The following is a 21,305-nucleotide window of genomic DNA, read 5'->3' on the forward strand; positions in this document are numbered from 1 at the left end:
AAATATATATTAATGCTTTTATTTCTCATTATGTCAGTTTTGGTCCTCCATATGTAGCCTTTTCTCCCTACTTAAATATTACCTTCAAACACCCAGTGCAGGATGTCCATGAAGCACTTTCTGTAAACTGTATCCAGCTGTCAACATGCTTTTGCTTGAAAACACATGGAGACTACGCTGACTATGCCTTTTTGGTAGCATCCTGTTGAACCCAAGCAACATCCCCATCCTTCCTATATTTCACAGTATGACCCAAGATAAATAGTATTTCATTTTAATGTCTGCTGTCTAGTAGATGCACCAAAACTAGTTGTGTTTCCATGATAAATGTGCGCAAAACATTGTCAGTCAGTATTCTGCTAACATAGAAAAAACACAATTTTGCAATTGTGGTGTTTCCAATAAATAAGAAATGCCATTAAAATCACACATAAATAAGTTTGTTCACGATATATAACATTAAAAAACATGTTGCGCCATCATCCTCCTTCCACTTCCTGTTGCCTTCTTTGTCTTCTCTGCCAGTAGTAACATCCATTGATCATGACTCATTCAAAATACGGCTAATTTCAATACAGCTGAAAGACTAACTAATGACTTAATTACTCATTTAGAATGAGTAACATTTATAATGAGTAACTAAGTCATTCTACTTACTCATTCTAGTTTTTGTTAAAAGCACAAAAACTTATCGAAAAATAATAATAAAAAAAAAATTGCCGTGTTTCCATTAAGCAAATGTTTTTGTAATTCCAAATTTCGCAATTATATGGTCAATGGAAACCATGCCATGAGGTTTCAGTCAGGGCCTTCAGTAGGCGTCAACTATATCTGAACAATACACACATTGTGCAGGACAATGCAAAATCTATTCACCACACCAAGCTACAGCCATCTAATAATAAGCAAATAAATAAAAATAATCCAAGTTAAGCAAATATATATAACTGTATACACAGGCAATGCCGCACATAATTGGACAGTCAGCAATTTAGCAAAACCTTTCTATGTTCCCCAGTTAAGATCAACATTAATCCAAACTGCTCAACTAGCACATGTGAACAATTAAAAGAAATAATGTTCTGTAAAGTCTGTATGGGAATGTAACAGAAAAGTAACACTCACTCATTACTTGTAAATAAAATCCATGCGTCTGTGCTAGTTGTTAGCCACTCGTAGCACTCATAGCTAGTCTTTAAAATGCCTTACAAAGTTTGTCAAAGTATGTACATTTTGATTGGCTGATAATTCTGTCAGTCATGCCAACTATGGCCTATTGCATGGCATTTTTGTCAAAAGGGTAGCTGAATTTGTACAGTAGGTCCTGAGGCAGAGCAGCTCGACAGATGTGTGTAAGGCACTTTTTTTTTTAGATTTTATTGGCTCTAGTGACCTTTATTTGATAGTTAATTGACAGGAAAGTGGGTAATGAGAAAGGGGGAAGACATCCGGCAAAGGTTGCCAGGCAGGGAATTGAACCTGCGACAGCCGTGTCAAGAACTAAGGCCTCCATATGTGGGCTGTGCTTAACCCCTGCACCACTACAGCACACCCCGTAAGGCACTTTTTTAAGTAGGAAATTAAAGTGAATATTCAATAATACAAATAAGCAACTTGTTTGTAAAATAAAAACATGAAGTTATAGATACAATTAAATATGAATAAGACATTTTACACTTTTTCTTTTCAGTTTCTAGGGCTAGCAGAGAAGTCCCTGCTGGCCCTGACAGCCCACCACTGATGGAAATATAGATACTGATTGCTACTGGCTTTCTGAAGGTAATGTACTAGTCCCTTTTAAACTTTTATGTTGTGTGGTGCTCTTTGGTGACTCACCTGATTGTAAAATCTTAGCCGTGTCACAAACTGACAAGGCCACTAAAGCAAAGTGTCTGTAGAGTGGGTAGCACAAAACCCTCCGTCCAAAGGACACCAGGACGTCTCGTAAGCAGCTGTAGGTCTGCAGAAAACAAAATGTATCCCACTTTAAAGTTAATATCTACTAAGAATTCAGCTGACAATTGGAATAGAGCTGGCATCCTGATCAGTCACTAGTATGGAAGTTGTTACTGAGGGAAGAGGACTTAAATGTGAAGTTAGATCCTAATGTCCAAAGTGAAGTCACCATTATTCCCTTTGTTTGTCTAACCGGGTTTCAAAGTGTCCAGCAGGTGGTACTGTGGAGTAATTCTAAGCATTAAGCCGCATATACGTGCCATAATATCTGTGGAACAGCCGTTGATCCCGATCTGATTCTCTCCTTCTTCTTCTTTGCGAAGAAGGAGAGAAGGTGGGGGGTCGGACTGGGGGGGGGCTAGTGTACCGTTGAGTGCTGGGGAGGGGGGGCAGATGGATGGATGGGGGCGGTCAGACTGCCCATCAGTCTGGATACTGTCAGAAGGGGGAGGAGGTCTGACTGTACGCTAACTCCCCCTGCCCCCCTAGATATGCTATTTTATTTATATAATTATAAGTAATTTCCACGATTAGTAATGTGTCTACCAGAGGATTCCTCTGGTCATTATCTTTCATTAGAGTTTGTATATCAGGTGTTGTCCAAGTGTGTCATTTGGAGACTCCAAATGGAGACTCCAAATGGCACACTTGGACAACACCGGTACACCCTCAAAAATAAACATGTCCAAAATGACATTTCTTTTTTGTGCTATTTTGATCAGTCTTGAAATACACGAGCAGAATACCTTATTCTACAGATTTATTGTATTTTCCAGTCCATACATTCAACACTCAATCTGCATTTACAAAAAATAAAATGAAAAATCTGGGTGAAGCAAATTTTTTTTTTTTTTTAAATTTTTTATACAAATATAACTACAAACTACTTACAGTTAAATTATTTTTGAACAGTTAAAGTATTTTTAACTGCAAAAAAAGAAAATTTAGCTTGTCATCTTCATAATGAGATCAAGCTTTTGCAAGAACTCCAAATTGTACAAGAACAGCAGCTGATTTAATTTTGGTATACCTTTTCAGCTGTTTTTGGTGATTTAGGGAGTGAGGTTTAAGGGGCTAAAAATAATAATACAAACAAATATATATTTCCTTGTTTTAAAGATGTTTTCTTCATAAAGCATTCAATGAAAAATTGAATCAGTACGTCAAAGCTTTCCAAATGTTGGAGACGAGAAATTTAGATTCTATAGGCAGACATCTAATAAAAATACACGAATAAAAATGACAAGAACTTTTTTCTGCCACACATTTAGTCCCTCGGATTTTTTTTACATTCACCATTTCCTTGGGTTAAATATGAAGGTGATGAAGCTCTAATTATTCCTAACAACTACTCCTTCATAGAGTGAACCAAAAAGGGGACTCGTAGTTCTTAAACACTTCTGCGACCCTGGTCTCTTAATCGCTGCCTCTCGTTAATCACCACATGCTGTTTCTGCTTTAAAGAACTCACAGTCAGAAGAAAGAAATACACATTTATCCAGGCTTCCCGCTCCCTTCTCCTCTTGCAAAAGATGCACTGCTAGCTTGCGGAATGTGTGTCGGGGGGATCGTACCCTTCCCAGGGGCTTGTTTAGCAGAAGTGTAAATAAGGTCTGTTGCTGCTGCTCGCCAGGGGCCTCAGGAACACCAACTCAGTCAAATGAGGACAAGTAAACATGAAGTATAGCACTGTAGAGGAAGGAGAGTGTGAGGCACCAAGTGAGACCTAAAAAACAGATATGGGAGTGAGAAAACGGTGATGTGACTCTCAAACGGGATACCAGTCAAAGACATAGCTGGCTATTGTTGAGATTAAGGAGGGAGGAGAAGATGGAGCTGGCAGGGGATGGAGGAGATGCTATGCTGATGGAGGCAGACGGCCCTGCCGACTGCCTGATGAGCATTAAGAGGGCTGCCAGGCAGGCGAAGACCGTTCTCTCCCTCAATGCCACCGCTACCGACATGAAAAAAAAGTTCACCTCTCAATCTGAAGTCACAGTCTCTCCTCCAGGAACCCTCGCCCGATCACATGAGCATATCCAACACCCATTAAAATATTCATATAGGCTCTGGGAGGCAGCCTCCGACACGCCTCCCTGGCGTCAATGAAAAGATGAGCCGTGTCATAGACATAGACAGACTATTGTCATTCAATAGTCTGAATCTGCTCAATATGCACATTAAAATGTGCATATTGAGCAAAATGTATTTGCAAAGCTCCAATAGTAATAAAATAAAAAAGTTAATAAGTAAAAGTATCAATATGACGAAAGATGACCAACAGTGGACAGTGGACGTGTCCACTGTTAGTTCAGAGGAAACCTGACTTTTTTTTTAATCGCTATAGTGATTTAGTGACATAAATATAAGTACTCTGCAGTTGCTTTTCAAGCGGTTATAAACTCTTTTATGCCCACTATCTCAACCTGTGCCGTACAAATGTATAATACTCACAAAAAAAAACAAGACAATCAGAAAGGAGGCTAAAAAACACCATCCTATCCAAAATGCTGGACTCAGATAATGCAGCTAGATCTCCGAATACTAGGATTCAAGCTATGATGGACAGACTGAGAAATAACATCTTTACTAAAGTGGATATTGTTGCTGAAGATTTGCACTCTAAGATTGCATCTGTTAGAGGGGAACTAATACCCCTTTTCCACTGGCTCTAGTGGTTCCGGAACAACTCTACTCGGCTTGCTTTGCGAGTGTTCTCACTGGCATTTTTTCGAGGCCGGTCCCTGCTTTGGAGTAAGGCCAGCTCAGCAAGCTAAGCTCCTGTTAACTGATTGGCCGTGGGCATGGTCAGATGTGGCAGTAAAGTCAGAAGAAAAACAAACATCGCAAAATTTCAAACTCGCTGCAACATGGAAGCGATGGACTTCTTTTCAGCTAATCTTTACCATTTACAATCCATATTTAAAGTTCATATCAATCATAACTACACATTTTAAAGTCATAATTACAGTAAGTCATAATTGTGTCTGCCCAACTTATAATTATGAGACACAAAGTCATAACTATGGGATAGAAAGTCAAATTTTGACTTTCATAGTCATATTTATGAAATACAAAGTCTTAATCAGAGAGCTGCAAAAAATTTAACTCAAGTAAGAGAAGCACTACTTCAACATATTTTTACTCAAGTAAAAGTACAAAGAAGCCATCCAAAAAAGTTACTTAAGTAGGTAAAAAAAGAATTTGGTAAAAACTCCAAGTACTGAGTAACTAATTAAAAGATCAATTATCTAATACTAGGCAGAACATCATTTTTCCAAATCAGATTTTGTTTAATAAAAAACTTATGAAACTTTAACAAAAACAGCAGGTGTGAGTCTATATCTGGTGAATATTTGGCTAAAACATATTTGTTTTTCATTTAGTGTGTAGCGAATTCCAAAATTTTTCTTAAGAGTCGTGATACTTCATAATAAAATTGCTGAAGTAAAAGTGAAAAGTACAGCATAATAAAAAATACTCCTGAAAGTAATTTTTTTCAAAAGAAGTTACTCTAGTGAATGTAATTGAGTAAATGTAACTAGTTACTACCCACCTTTTGTGGGTAGTAATAATTATGAAATTCAAAGTTCTAATTTTGAGATAGAAAGTCATAATTTCAACTTTCAAAATAATAATTATGAGATATAAATCTATAAGTATGAAATTCAAAGTCATAATTTTGAGATAGGAAGTGGAAATTGACTTTCCTATTTATAATTTTGCTTTTCTACATCATAACTATGAGATTCAAAGTTATGATTATGAAATATGAGCTTCCATAGGATCAAGCATCCTTAGAGAAACTGTGTGACTTTCAGTTTCATAATTATGACTTAGAACATCAAAATTAGGGCTTTTTCCTCGTAATTATGACTTCCTGTTGGACTTTTGTTTTTTCTTTCATGGCTGAAATGAGAACCAGATACAGCACCTTAAAGCTCCAAGAATTATTTATCTGCCAATAAATAAATAACATTAAAATTAAGCTTGGGCACATGAATGCATATGAACTGTAACATTTATTCAAAATTACTTTTTGGAGTCAGCATAAATATAATTGTTCATTATTTAAAAAAATAGTAGCCTCACCTCCAGCCAGCACAGAGTACCGCTGAGTTTTCTGATAGTCCATGGTGACTCTACCTGCCGGGGAAATGAACAATTCTTTGACACTTTAAAAACAGAGGAGGAACATTTAGAGGAGGAGTTTTGATACAGTCTGTCTCTATTTTACAATTTTCCAAACAGAAAGAAAGTTAATCCACTAGTGGTGCACCAATTTATCAACCAACAGATTTATCTGCACCGACTTACTTAATTTTGGGAGATTGGCCGATACTTGCATGTGAAGCTGATCTTATTCCCTGATCTTATTAACCTCAGCAAAGGTTTAAAAATCAAACACGACCTCCTCTGCTATACAGCGACAGAAAGTTTACTGACAAACTGGCCCATCAGGTCATGCCTGCAATAATCACCCCACTGATGCCAGTGGGGCATCAGACAAGATTGTCTGATGCCAACTCAGTGACTTTTTTGCTATTTTTAGCAACATTTCAGACTAAAAATCAATTGGTATTGGCCAAAATCAGAATCAGCAGGTAGGCTTTGGTAATCTCTGAGCAGCCAGAAGACGGTAATCGGTGCATCTCTATTATCTACAAAAGGTCGTGGTTTAATAGTTAAAGATAAATTCTCAGTATGTGGTATCAAACACTTGAGCCATGTTTTGAAGAATATTTCACAACACAATCAGTCTGTACCACCTCACAGAGGTACAACACACTGATGGCCAGTGTGAGCCCTTGGATCAGTTTGTAATTTCAGGGCTTCCAGAAAGAACGGAAATTATTATTTAGGTAATTCTAACTGACCCAAAGAGAAGTTTGGTCTGATTTCCCTTCAGACAGGTGTGTGTGTCTTTATATGGTGTATGTAAACTTCTGATTTTAATTGGAATTGTTGCTCAACAGTGCACAGTTGGTAGCACTGTTGCCTTGCAGCAAGAAGGTCCTGGGTTTAATTCCTGGCCTGGAGCCTTTCTGTCTGTAGAGTCTGCATGTTCTCCCTGTCCAGGCGTGGGTTCTCTCCGGCTTCCTCCCACAATCCAAAAACATGGCTGTCAGATTAATTGGTCTCTCTAAATTCTCCCTATGTGCATGACTGTTTATCCTGTCTGTCTCTGTATTGCCCTGTGATGGAGTGTCCAGGGTGACCCTCCTTCCCATTGACCGCTTGATATGGGCATCAGCATCCTTTGCAACCCCAGTAGGGATAACATGTAAGATAATGAATGGATGGATGCTGCTCACCAGGAGTTGCCTTCTCACTTACATTGTGTTCCCCCTCTGCAGAACGCACTTCATAGGAGTATGCCAGCAGGATGTCAAGAAGGCTAAGCCATGCTTGGCAACGAGATGTCTTGTCCAACAGGAAGGAGCGGTTTGTGAATTTTCTCAGCTGCTCTTTCTCTTCATCACTAAAAGAAACGGCTGCAGAAAAAAGGGATATAATCATTAAATTGACTCTAAATGCTGTGCACACATCACTAGGTATGAAAGTAAGTTTTAGCTCTGCTTTAGTGAAACACCAAAACATTGTGTGTTTCACAGTGTGTTTCAATGTATTCACAACCTTAGACTTTCTCACAATCTTTATAACCTTAATTTTTTATATACTTCAGTGTTTTTATGCAACAAATCAAAACAAAAAAGCGGATAAGTGTAATGTGGAAAGAAAATGTTTTCTAAAATCTAATTCTTAAACGTTTTGGTGGACCTTTATACTAAGTCCTCTTATTCAATACTTTGTAGAACACCCTTTTGCTGCAGGTACAACATCAAGTCTTTAGGGGTCTCTGCTAGGGAAGAAATCCCATTTCATTATCAGGGGGGGGACAATAAACAGGGAAATTTCTTAAGAGCAAATGGGGTGGGGGTCGACAAAGTCACAGTGAAATGTAACGTAAAATGTGGTTTAAAAATATGTTCAAGCTGCAGGAACAAAAATGACTAGTAAATGGCAATGCATATCAGACGTGTGTTTTTCTCAGTAAATAAATTGAGTCCTATTGAAGTCAAATGTCTAGATATGAGTTTGGTTCAGTGTCACTGATCTAATCTCTGCTAGACCTTTAACAAATGTAAGGCTCTGAATAAAAACAAGTTTTAATGAGTAACTCCACTTAATAAAATTCCTCATAAATATTGATTTATTGTAGTGGCTCTCAATACAATGTATTATTATTATTATGCATTATTTAAATTATAACTTAAGTTGTTTTATTTTGAAACCTTTTTTGGACTTTCAATGTCCTGGATGACTGAGAACAAGTAGGTAAAAATAACAAATATCTGGGAAATATAACTTAAACTTAAGGCTCAAAGCACCAGGGTTTTTCTAGAAAAATATTCAGATTTTATTTTGTGGATTTAAAGATGGTAAGAAGCAAAGACATACTTTCTTCCAGGTTTGATCTCTATTTAGCTCTGCTATCTTCCCATAAATGAACTGATCTTTCTTCTTCTGAAAAAATATGATGCATCCCCACAACATGACACACCCACTAGTATGTTTCACCATGGTGATGGTGTGGTCAGGGTGATGTGTGCAGTTAGTTTACCACCAATAATATTGGCCCAAAAGTTCCAATTTTGACCAGAGTCCATATGTTTCTGTGTTCCCAACACATCCTTGTTGTGCCTTTCCTTCAACAATGGCTTTCAAAAGGCTCCATATGTAGTCGGAACTGGGATAATCGGAAAAATCAACTGGAATGCCCCGCAAAGTTGGAATCCCCCTCAACAAGTGGGGCAAAATCCAACTACTCACAGTTATGATTTATAAGACCGACTTCGGGTTTCAATACGGCCACTTCTCTCAACAATAGTAAGACATGGTGAGAACATGTTTATCTTACAAGACACACTTGCAAGAGTGCATCTAAAATCAATGCTTCATGTATCGCTTTTAAGTCTAAACTGAACAAATTAAAAATGGGGTTTGCTTATGGAAAGTAAAACTTGAGACAGCATTCATAAGAGGTATTACAAGTAAAGGCTCTGGGATTCACATGTTGAAATCTTGACATTTCAGACTACGCTCATGGTCTGCTGCGTAGGTTTTATTAAGTGGTTTGTTCTTTAATGTTCTCGGGGTATTGTTTTCCTTCCACTTAATCATCTACAACTCTATGCTGGCCTTTCACAAATAATTCTAATGAAGTACACAGAAGTTTGTAGTTGTAAGGAGACAAAACAAGTAGTACTTTACCAGGTCGGTAACACTTTATCTGAAGAAGTGTTCATAAGATTGACATGACACTGTCATAAATATGACATCCTACCTGTCATGAACATGAAGTCTTTATGAATGTTTATGACTATTATCATGAAGTGTCATTTGGTAAATTGTGACACTTTAATGCAAAGTTGGCACTTTTAATTGACTTTTAATACAACTTTTAAAGCAATTTTGCATTAAAAGGGTCATTATTTACCGAATGACACTTCATGACATCAGTCACAAACATTAATAAAGAATTCTTCATGTTCATAACAGGTGTTATGTCATGTTCATGATAGTGTCATGTCAGTCTTATGCACATCCCTTCAAATAAAGTGTTACCTGTGAACAGCATGTATCAAGATAATAAGACCTGATGTATCGCTGCAGGAACAAACAGCTTAATCAAAGCAGATCTAGTGTATTAAGTCTTTAAGACAATGTCTATATTGAGTTGAATAAATATGAGATGCATACTGTTTTGCTAACTACCTGTTCAAGTCTGATTAAACAAAATTAAGCTTTCCATACAGAAAGCAGTGCAGGGTTCATTGGGGCTAAACTGCCCCTTCTCAGAGGACCTACAGAATTGCAATATTTCTGTGCTTAAAACACATTCAATGTACCAGCAGGTGCCAAGCACAATATAATTAAAATGAAAAGTAAAAGATTACTTATCAGACTTTGTTTTTCTGCTGAGAAAAAATTAATATCAACAAATGTCAAATGTTTTGTATTTTTTGTCACTCTGAACTGAAAGTTATATTATATAGCCATACAGCAGAGTGAAAAAAGTCTTTATTTCTGGTAATTTTGATGATGATGGCTTACAGATAAAAACTCATGATCAATCAATGTCTCAAAAAATTAGAATATTGTGATGGAAACTCATAGTAATTAACTTGAAATACTTGCAACTGTTTCCTGAGTCTCTAATTGGTCTCTCAAGCTGTGTTTCCAAAACAAATGTGCACAAAACTTTGCTGATATTCCGATAATGTAAAAAAAAACAAAAAAACAATTAATTTCACAATTGCAGTGTTTCCATTAAGAAAAAGTGAAAAAAAACTGTTCAAGCGATGTCCTTAAAAAAACATGGCATACCATCATCCTCCTGTCGTCTTCTTCGTCTTTTCTCCCAGTAGCAACATCCCATTGCTGATCACATGTCTCATGTGATGTGAAAAAAAGTGTTTTCACTGCAGTTTTGCAAAACAGATTAATTTTAATGCAGTCGATAAACCACCTCATCCTAGCACAAAAAGGTTTTATTGAAAAACATAGGTTTTTCACAATTGGCATGTATCCATTAAGGAAATTTACTTTTGTAATTCCAATTAGTGTAATTTTAAAATCAATGAAAATGGAGCTAATATTTGTGTCAGTGGGACACAATCCTGGGGAAGACTGCTAATTGAACAAATGTTCAGAAAACAGTCATTTAGACTCTCCACAAGGAGGGGAAGGTACAAAAGGTCACTGCTACAGAAGCTCATTGTTCACAGAGTTGTGGTAGCACACAAGGTAAGGTAAGGTAATTTTATTCATATAGCACATTTTTAGCAACAAGGCATTTCAAAGTGTTTTACATGAATTAAAAGGAAATACAAACAAAATAACAAACCATTGTGTTTTCACAAGAGAAACACGGTGTGGAAAATGTGGATTCATCCCAACTGATGTGGTGATCACAGTATTTGTTAAGAGTTACATAATTTATATTTATGGAAATGCTATTTTGTCACCATTTAGCAATAGTGACATAATTTTCTGATATTGTTCAGGCCTCATTGAAGTGTGTATTCACACTAAGAAAGTTCTTTGGTCAACTTGTTTGGTCCGGACCAAAAGAGGACTTTTTTTTCCATTTGGTGCGGTTTCTTTTACATTGTTTTCTTTTTTACATTTTACATGTAAAAAATGTACAACTACAATTTGTAATAGTTGTACATTATAATTTGTAATGTGCTTTACTACAATTTGTAAGTAAAGCCACGTGGATGACGATCATTACTCCCAGTGGGCAGAAATGAAAAACAAAGTTTGGAAGTCCTGCTTGCTGCATTTGTCTGGGCACATTTATACTATTATTACAACGGCAACACCATTTGGGATGTCACGACCAGCTCATAAAACTCAATGTGATATTTAAATTTTGTAACGGCATCTGCAAATGCTGAATGAGATGCGACACTCTGCATGTCTTAACCCACAACATGCTACTAACATCTCTAAGCAGAAGGCATCAAATCAAGTACAATTTCAGTGCAATCAGTACATGTAGCAATAGCATTAGCAATACTGAATGCCACATTTTAATTATAATGCCAAGCAACGGTAACTCGTAAAGTTCAGAAAGATGTGCAGTTACTTTAGTTGGTCTGGATCGATGCCAGACTATATTCACACCAGAGGTGAACCGTACCAGAGTTTGTCTGAGTGTATTCACACGTGAACATAACGTCTGGACCAACGGGACCAACTCTCTCGTTATGTCTGGTCTGACAACTTAAGCATATTAAGTCTGTAGGCATTAGGGCTGTATGATATGGCTGAAAAATGTATCATGATAAAAGCATTCAATAACAGTCGATATCAATACAAATTGATTAGCTTTTTTATTTCAAGTAACTGAAATACTGCCAAATTGGTGACATGACCCTTCTTGTTTTATTCAGTTTTCATTCCATGCTGTTGTTTTTTATTTTTAAGTAGTCATGAGGCACAATGGCAAAACCAGATAGTGCTGCTGCACCAGTTACTCAATAGGTTGTTGCTAGGCCACCAGTGAGTTAGTTGATGCTAGCTGTGAGACGTTGAGCAGCTAAAGCCTACATCTCCCAGAATACTGTGCAGTTCTCGATCAGAGTTCAGTGAAGTTAGTGAAAATTCTAACACGTCTTTTCTCTTTACATTTATCAATAAAAAATATGCACTATATACTGTACCGTTAATGATTTATTGCCCTGACCTGGTAGGTGTAATTTCAATCTGTATGAAATAAATAAAATGTTGACAGTAAATTCACACTTGCAAGTCAAATCAATTTGAGGAAGACCCAAATTGTAATATTTTCATTCATGCCCATAATGAATCCATGTAAGCATGCTAACAGGTCGGTTCATGTAAATGGAAAACCAACTGGGTTGAAGGTTTCAGATAAATGACCTCAACGAAACTCATAATCAAGCTAATACCACTGGGAGTCACTGATTTAGCTTTCAAGGATGACGTGACTCTGTGAGTCTTTCAAGAGAACTGAAACTGATTCACTATGAAGATTATCCTCCATCTCCTGATCGAGAAGTTCAGCAGACAAGTCAATGCTAAGCGCCATAAGCACAGCTGACAATGCCGCAGTGTATTTATACAGGTCAAGCGAGAATGTCCAAGTGTGAACAGAAAGTCCAGAGTGAGCCGTCTACACATCCTACAGATCTAGGACATACAGCATCAGACAACAACGGGTTAGTCAGGAGGAAAATGCACTCAAATTTCTTACATCGCCGCTCATGTTTTATAATGTTTTTGTGTTGCCTTTTCGCAGTGGTGTTAGAAAAACATGTAGAGGTGAAAACTATTTTCACACATTATCAGTTTATGGGTCTAAACAGTGTGCCTTTTTCTTCACCTCATTAAGTCAGATTAATAAAAACCTGACAAATTCACACAACGTTAAACCGGCAGTCAGCCAGTGAAGTCTGTCTGCTGCAGCTACTGACTGAGTTTGTCGCTGTGGTGCAAAAAAATCGAATTAAAGTGAGTAAAATGTGCAATATCAATATGTCTGATAGCTCAGCCCAGAATAAAATACAGAGGTTCTGCATGTGACAGTGCTTTTGAAGACTTCTGAAAATTCATTAACCAGTTCCTTTTGAAAGAAACATCTGCTTAATGGGGATCTGCAGCAAGCCTATTAGGGCGATGCAAAAAGACTTCAATCCCATTTTGGTAATCTGCGTCGTTTAGCACTGAAAGGCACGCTGGATGTCTGTGACGGCAGCGAGCTCCCAGCTTGCCCTGCTCTTTATTCCCCTCCCAGCTCCGTAGGAAACAGCTGAAAGCAATTCCTTGCTCTGCGTGAGGATGAAGTGTCCCTGCTCTTGATCTCTGATGTGTATACTGTGTTGGCTAAAGCAAACAGACAAACACACAGAAACTCAATATCTCTCTGGCTGCACTGGGAACTTGGATCTGCTGCATAGGAGATTCCTCCTGCATTACGTCAGTTCTCTGTGGACGTTACCTGAGTCTCTCGTCGGTGCAGCCGCAAAGGGGAGAGCACAGCCAAGTGGACATAAAAGCCCACATGGAGGAGAACATTTGCTGCACACATGCACTGAAGTTGGGCTCAAGATGCAAAATGAAAAAAGACTAGAAGTGACTGGAGGAGTTAGTTGACACAGGTTGAATGTACTTCAGCAGCACAAATTTCAGCATAAGTAGGAAGTTTATGATTGAAATGATACAATGCCTCACAAGTTTTCATGCCATGATGGAAATAGCATTTGATCTAATCCTGTTTCTCTTGAAATTAACAATTATCTCCCTTGTTTTCTTCACATTTAAGATGAGATGATTGTTCCCACACCATGACACAAAGCGGTCCACCAACTCTCTGTATTCAGCCTCTTGTCCATCACTGATAAACCCGATACCTGCAGAGTCATCTGAGTATTTCTGGAGGTGACAAAAGTCAGACTTGTGCTGGAAGTCTGAAATGTAAAGAGAGAAAAGGAATGGTGAGAGTACAGTGCCCTGTGGTGCTCCTTGTTCGACACACAGTTCTTCACTCTTACAAGCTGGAGTCTGTATAGCCACTTTTCCACTAGCCCCCCTCTAACTGGTCTGGTCTTGCTGTGCCGAGCCGGAGCGAGACCTCCACTAGCAGATCTGGGTTCTGCCCAGATGTTCTCAGATTTTTGCACCTACTTCAGGGGTAGTACTAGCAGCACTGATCAGGGTACAGCAACAAAACAATTTGATTGACAGCTGACCGCATTCATTGATTGGCTCGTGATTTACACCACTGACAACTGCAAACAGCATTCAGCTTTTAGAGGTTAACGTTTAGCTGTGGACCGTACTGGGCAGTTTAATTATGAGTTTAATCAAGAGCAGTGATAGGAACACATGCGGTAACTTTTGCAGCAGACTGACCGTGAATTAGCAGCAGTGCTAGCAGCTTGTTTCTCTGAAACATGAAAAATAAAGAAGAGAGAAATGGTGCACATGTGGTCAGCTTTCTGACAAAGCTGCTATTTTGCATTGACAGTGTGAAACACCGGAACTACATGATATTAACTTGTGATTTAAATGCCATTTTTCATTTGGATGAAAAAATAATAATAAAGCTTATGTATGGCTATTGGTTTACATCTTTTAATGCAAAAAGATGTAAACCTAAGTCCAAAAGGTTGCACATATAAAACGATAAAGTGCCAGAATGTAATTATATATACAGCAAAATAATCAGCTGATATGAGCTTTAATCATTATGTTTGGACCATCAATGGATTTCTATAAAACAAAATTAAATATCTGGGTTTACTTTGGTCTATTAGAACCAGAACCTCAAGGTTCTCCATTACGAGTGTCGTTGCAAACATCAGTGGAGAGTTGGTCACAACTGCTGCAGCTCACATCCTGCTCACCATAGTGAGGAACAGATCGGATAATGGAAAAGTTCACTACCTGGGGTAAAACTGAACCACACATTAATCGGTTTGTGTGCAACTTGCCAGTGGAAAAGCAGCTTTTGTTAGGTAGTCATACATCTAGATGATTGTTAAAGTGTCCACCTGTGTCTCCTGGGTTTCTGCAGATAATAGTGGGTTTGTTGAAGGTGTATGATGGTGTCTCAGTCTCCATGGCGATAAGCAAACTGCATGTGGCCTTGATTGCTTACAGAGATGGGCCAGCACAAGTCTCTCCAAGACCTTCATCATGTGGGTTGTCACGGCAACAGATTTATAGTTATTGATAACTGATGGGTGAGTTTTCTTCTGTACTGGAACCAACCAGAATATCCTATATAACAACAGAACCTTCTCTTGGGTCAAGTTAAGTTTGAAGAGATGTTGCTCTGCAGCTTCAGAACTTCAGGACTCTGGAGCTGACACCATCTGAACTTGTAGCCTTGTACTGGTTCAGCCTCTCCAGCTGTGGTGCAATTCTAGAACTAAATACATTTTTTAGGTAGAGAAGCTAGATTTTTTTCATGGCTTATCTGTCTCATATTATACCGTCGGGAAATAGTGACACTTTAGTTTTTCTGTGTTTTTTTCTGTGTATTCCAGTAGCCAATAAGTGATATTTTGTTGCCAAATTCACTGTTGTGTCTTTGTGCAATAACAATAAATTAAGTCCAAGTCTAATTTATTGAATGGGTCGGTAAAACCCAATGAAATTTGGAGCTCAAAATGTAAAAGTTCACTGGGTGCGAACACATTCGCAAGGCACTATAGACATATCTTGCATCAATTTCACCAAATACAAGCATGGATTTCTCAGAGTGACGATGCTCCACCACAACTCATAAAAACCTAATATTTAAATCCACACAGCAGCGATATGGAGCCGGAGGATTTTCTATCAATTCTGCAGAGCCAGTATTATTCACTGCTATGGTCATTCATCATTACCATGAAGCCTGTCAATTCTATTGGGCATTAACCATAAATGCATTTTGGAGAGCAGAATGATTGGAAATTAATTTCTGACCTAATTCCTCCAGTTGGAAACGGCAGCCTGGCTCATCGCTGCTCTCTCCAATTCCAGATGGCGTGACGGCATGAATCAAAATATGCTTCAAAAAATGCTGCTGAGAGTTGGAAAGTTGTCCTGGGCTAAACTCTAAAAGCCAGAGGTCAAAATGCCACTTGATCTGGGCCCTATGATTGAGTCCAGTATCAAATCAAAGAGGGCGTGTGACGAAGGGACTCTAAACACTGGAGCTTCATGTCAACAGTTGGCCCATTCCCTAAACTGATCCCTGGTTAGGGATCAGATTTATTTACACATAGAAACATAGAAAAGGAAAGTGGAAGAGATGCAAAGAGTCTGAGCTGTCAGGACCACTTATACCAGATTGGTGGGTAAATACAGACTCCCCAGCGGGCTTCCGGGGGGAAGACAGCTATGGCCCGTCAATGGGCTGGCCACTACACAGGACAGCACAAAGAAGCTGCTTTCTACTTCATTAGCACCAGTGACGTACGGTGAGGTTCATAGCTGGTGAGGCACTGATTTAATCATAATCAGAATTATAAATATAGACTCCCTGCATGTTATTGTTTACATATGGAGATTTCGTGCATGTTGACAACGTAGGAGGGCAAAAAGACGTACATTCTTTTACGTCATCCATAGCCGCGCTGCTGTCTAGAATAATTCCATTAACTCAATGAAGCTTAGAAATGTAGGTATTATTAATTTAGTGTTATGCTACACAGTAAAGGGAAAACCCGTTGAAGTACAACTCAAAACCACTTCTTTCTAGCTCTCTCTAGCGGCCAAGCTACAAGCGGACTCGTGGCCATAGCAACTGACACCAACGCAACTTTATGTTTCAGGATTCAACACCCAAAACACTCAAATATTTCCAACATAAAGAACAGAACATTCAGTACGTTGCAGTAGCTTGTTTTTAGACTAAAAGTTTATTTTGTGATTATTAATAAGTGATTGCTGTGGTAGATTATAGCTACCATTGCTATTAGCTAATCTAAGCGGTTTGCAGGTTATTTCTTTTCTGCGCTTTTTTACACATACTCTCTGCAAAATGCACATTTCATTAAAAAACTTTTAAAAAATGTATTGCCATCTTACCTTTATTTAGAGATGAAGTCCATGCGCTGCTCATTCTGCACAAAAATATCAGTTCATCCAAAACCAAGTCTATCCTTGACATAAGTTGAGAAAAGGTGGCAAAAAACGCAGGAAAGGCAGTTTCTAGTAGGACATCCAGAAAGCCTGCCTTTCAAACAAAGCCTACCACTTTGTTTGAAAAGAGGGGCTACCCTTCTGTCTCGTAGTTTGAAGCAAACCTTTCAACTCTGCCTCACCTGCCACCCCTGACCACACGTCACTGATTAGCACCCATGTCCACAGCCATCTGTCAGGTGACATATATATCAGATTTAGCAGACAGTAAGAAAGGAGGTTGTGGAGAAAAAAATAAAACTCACACACAAGACTTCTAACTCTTCAATTGAAATATATGGCTAACTGTTAAAATCATAAGCATGCCATTTAAGATTTGATGGCGAGCCACTTAAACCTTCTGACTGACGCCATTCTTCATACTCAGCCAAGACTAATGTTATTCGTGCTGTCAATCAAGCCATTAAGTTTAATTTGGCCCATTTATCTACAACTGCGCTCCTGACTGAGATGCTCTGTCTCAGAAAGCAGAGCAAGGGGAAGAAGAGGACGAGGGGAAAATAAAGGCCTGAAAGTCAACCAGTCAAAAAGAAAAAGAAAAAAAGAGTGTGGCAGTGGAACCAGCGAGACCCATATACTGAGATTTTAGCTTTAGTACTCAACTGTCACTGGTTCGAGTCCCAGCCAGATTACCTTTGTTCCACCAGCTCTCACAATCTGCTTTCTGGTCACTGTCAATCAAAGGCCGAAAAAGGCTTTTTTTTTTAAAAACGGCCAGTCTACTGAGTTTTTATGCGTGCCACCCACATACAGAGGACTCGATCCTTGACGAGGCTGTCGAGGGTTTGAGTCCTGGCCGTTGACCTTTGTCACAGCCCACTTTTCCACTTTTCTGTCACCTCGGAAGCCACAAGAACCAATAAAATCCTTAAAAAAAAATAAAATAAATAAAAACATGACCAACTGCCAATTCCTCCTGCAAAACTGTGCAATTTGTTTAATCTAAATCTGCTCTTAATCTGATGACATTGGAGTGCTGCACTTCCGCTGTAGCAGTGAACACCATGTCAGCTTATACAGAGGATGTGCAGGAATTAGCAGGCCGTTATGAGACCCGGATGGCACAATTAAACACCCTGGCAAGAGTTCACAAGTTATCACCTTTGTGTGGAGAAAATGCTAAAAAGGCCTCTGGTTTTTGGCATCACAGAAATTAAGCAGAGATTGGATAAGAATGGGAAGTGACTGCAAAAAGAGAAGCTGAATTAAAAGCGGAATGAAGATGGTGGGCGAAGACGAGCTGCGTTCCAACTCGCCACACGCTGCACTGTGAATGCTGGTGTTTAAACTGGTCGAGAGGCAGAGCAGAGATGAAGCGATTAGAGAAGGTCCAAGTTCAATCCCTGATAATGGTAAGTGTCTTTTCTGCTAAAAGAGCCTGAGGCACTTTAACAAAGAGTGCAGCTCACGAACAAATGAGCTGATGTCTCACTCTCCCAGAGGAGGACAGCCAGGGAAAAAAAGCTCAAGTGTCCTTTTGAGTATTAATGTGTTGTTAGACAACCTGACAGTGTCTGGCACATACAATAGCTGGCTATATGGTATCTGTTTACAGCTCTGCATATGAATTGTTTCAAGTGTGTCTAGGGAAGATTTCAAGTGGTAGTCCTGACAACAGAAAAATGGTGAAAACACAGACGGGCAACTGTGGCTCTGTGAGTAGAGTAGTCGTTTTCCTCCTGTCACATTTCAACATGCCCCTGGGCAAGGCACTTAGCCCCAACTTGCCTACTGATCTGCGTATTGGTGGATAAATGTCTGTGTGTGTTTGGGAGTGCAAATGGGTGAATGTGACTCCAGTGTAAAGCGCTTTGAGTGGTCAAAAATTATTGGAAAAACGCTACATAAGTTCAGTCCATTCACTTCTTTTAGTTACAACTGTAAGAAAAAAATCTGTCTAGAGATCTTAAAAAACAAACAAAAAAAAACAAGCAAAACAGATTCAACTATTTAAATAGTTTACCTACTGATGCCTGCAAGGGGCATTTGGGGATATAAAAGGAAAATGTACTTTTAGGTGAAGCTTGAACTGCTTGCAAAATCCTGCACAAAGCAAATTTGGGCTATGCATCCTAGGTGCATAAAGGAGTACTACCAAATATCCTTCCTTTCAGCAGGTATTAGACGCAATAACCAGGGTTTCCCCTGGTATACTAGAAGCCCGTTGAAGCCCCACCAGGCTAAAACTTTCTTGTTTTTATTAATTTATTTATTTTTAATTGTTTAAAATAGTTTTTTTTTAATACACCAGTAACCCCGGACTGCAGAGCAGAATCATTCCACAAAGCCAGTTTTATAGTTGATGCATTGAGCATGGCATGAAGCTGGCCATGTGTAGAAATCACACCATTGGCGCCTCTGCACCTTGGCTGCTGTTGCGGCTGGCTCTCTGAAATTTACCTCAGTGTGGTTAACACCCCATTTCTCACTCAAACTGGACGATTTGGAAGGTGCTCTATTAGAGAAACTTCACCTACATTTATATTTACCCCCTGTGAGAAAACATGTCCCTTTGGAGAATGCTTCAGTAAGGTATGAGTCAAGTTTAAAAGCCACCTCATTTGATCTGCTTGTGCAAATCGCAAATATAACCTATACCTATGGTTGCGTTTTCAGGGGTGCGCATTGTACGTGCCGTGCAGTGAAGATATATATTTGTAAACAAATAATTATGTGTGGCATGTACTTTTACACCTCACACACGCTGCCCAGTTCGTGGCTCTGTGTCTGCGGTGCAGCTTGATAAATGTTTATGCATGTGTTTCCGGTCAGACAGTGCGTTAGTGGGCCGGTGGTTCAGCCCATGGAGGAGCTGTTGTGCTCTCCTCACAGTCACTCAGAATGCTGGGGTTTTTTGTGTGTGTTTTGTTTTTTGCAGTGCCACAATGCTTCAAACTGCGCCACATCAAATCTCGCTCCAGTCAGACATAGTTGCTACACACAGCCGCGCAGAGTACAGAGAAATTTGGAATGTAATGCCATGACTACCAAAACAAATGTTCTCTGTTTGCTAACATTTTAATCGCCAAATTTAACACAAACTCTATAGACACAAAATGGAACAGTTTGGTCTATACCAGTGCAACACAAATTAAATATCCTTGTTTGTCCCTCTGCATCCAGCAAAGAGATGTGCAGTGCAGCAGTTCTAGCTAGTCATGCAGGGCCAGGCCTATGTCGTATGAGGACCACGAGCAGAATTTGATTTACGGACCCCTGTTGCTAAGAACATCAACACCACTTACTGCGTTTCACCATAGATTTAATAGTATCTGGGAGAGGGAGTCTTGTTTAATTGACCATGTCTAAAAGCAATCAGTGATAATTGTAGTTTACTGAGATATATTTGTGAGCAAACAGAGCTCAAACTCAGAGATTAAACTCACATTATCAGACTATTGCTATGGTAACAAAAAAAAATCTATGAAAATTGCTCTTTGCACTTTTACAAAGCAAAGTTACCAGTTCTTTAAAATCTTAAATTTAAATGTTACACAATTTAAAATCTTTTATTTATTTATGGTGAAACCATTAAATCAAATTTAACAGCAATGATATTCTCACTAAATGTTAACTTTCTATATGTGCTCTGTGTTAAAATGTTAGCATTTATGGGGCCCCTGAAGGCCTGGGGTGCCATAAGCAGCTGCTGAATTAATTTGGATTTAACAGAAGCGCAAATAATTGATATTTATTTTAATTGGATTTTTTATTTGTTGGTTTTAAGACTATAGTTGTGTGTTTAAATAGCATTTCACTGACAAAGTTTGGTAACATAATTACCCAGTGATGTTTTTATATTTCTTGCCAACATCTTTTAATATAAAAACATTTTTTCTTATGCTGAAAAAAATGCTCTTACTGTACAGTGTGTTATTCTTACTTTTGTTTTTGTATTTGTGTAAATCTACATGCTTCTACTTGCCAGTCACTTTGCTGCTGGTACACCTGTGTCGAGAAAAAGTCGAGCTCAGCCCACTTCCCCATGCTGGAGATTTTAGTTTAATAATAACAATAAATAAAGTTACCTTTAAAATTGAATACACAGGTGACATCAAGACCCAACAGTAGAGTCAGACGGTAATAAAATTAATCTGGTTGTGTGTGTTGTTATTGTG

At 38.6% G+C, this 21,305-nt stretch overlaps 1 protein-coding gene across 6 annotated transcripts in view; it reads right to left on the bottom strand.

The window, feature by feature from the left end:
* Positions 1-21,305, bottom strand: part of shq1 (SHQ1, H/ACA ribonucleoprotein assembly factor) — an 83,486-nt gene that overhangs the window by 38,664 nt on the left and 23,517 nt on the right. For 5 of the 6 annotated variants that reach the window (XM_007540974.2, XM_007540975.2, XM_016665386.1 and 2 more), the window contains 3 exons: positions 7,294-7,451; positions 6,049-6,102; positions 1,837-1,960 (listed from right to left, as the gene is read on the bottom strand). In XM_007540974.2, coding sequence (XP_007541036.1) covers positions 1,837-1,960; positions 6,049-6,102; positions 7,294-7,451 — 336 coding nt within the window. The remainder of the gene's footprint in view (positions 1-1,836; positions 1,961-6,048; positions 6,103-7,293; positions 7,452-21,305) is intronic. The other variant, XM_016665385.1, reaches the window with a different exon arrangement.

This window comes from Poecilia formosa, unplaced genomic scaffold (assembly GCF_000485575.1).
Source record: "Poecilia formosa unplaced genomic scaffold, Poecilia_formosa-5.1.2 Scaffold577, whole genome shotgun sequence".
In the NCBI taxonomy this organism is placed as follows: Eukaryota; Metazoa; Chordata; class Actinopteri; order Cyprinodontiformes; family Poeciliidae; genus Poecilia; species Poecilia formosa.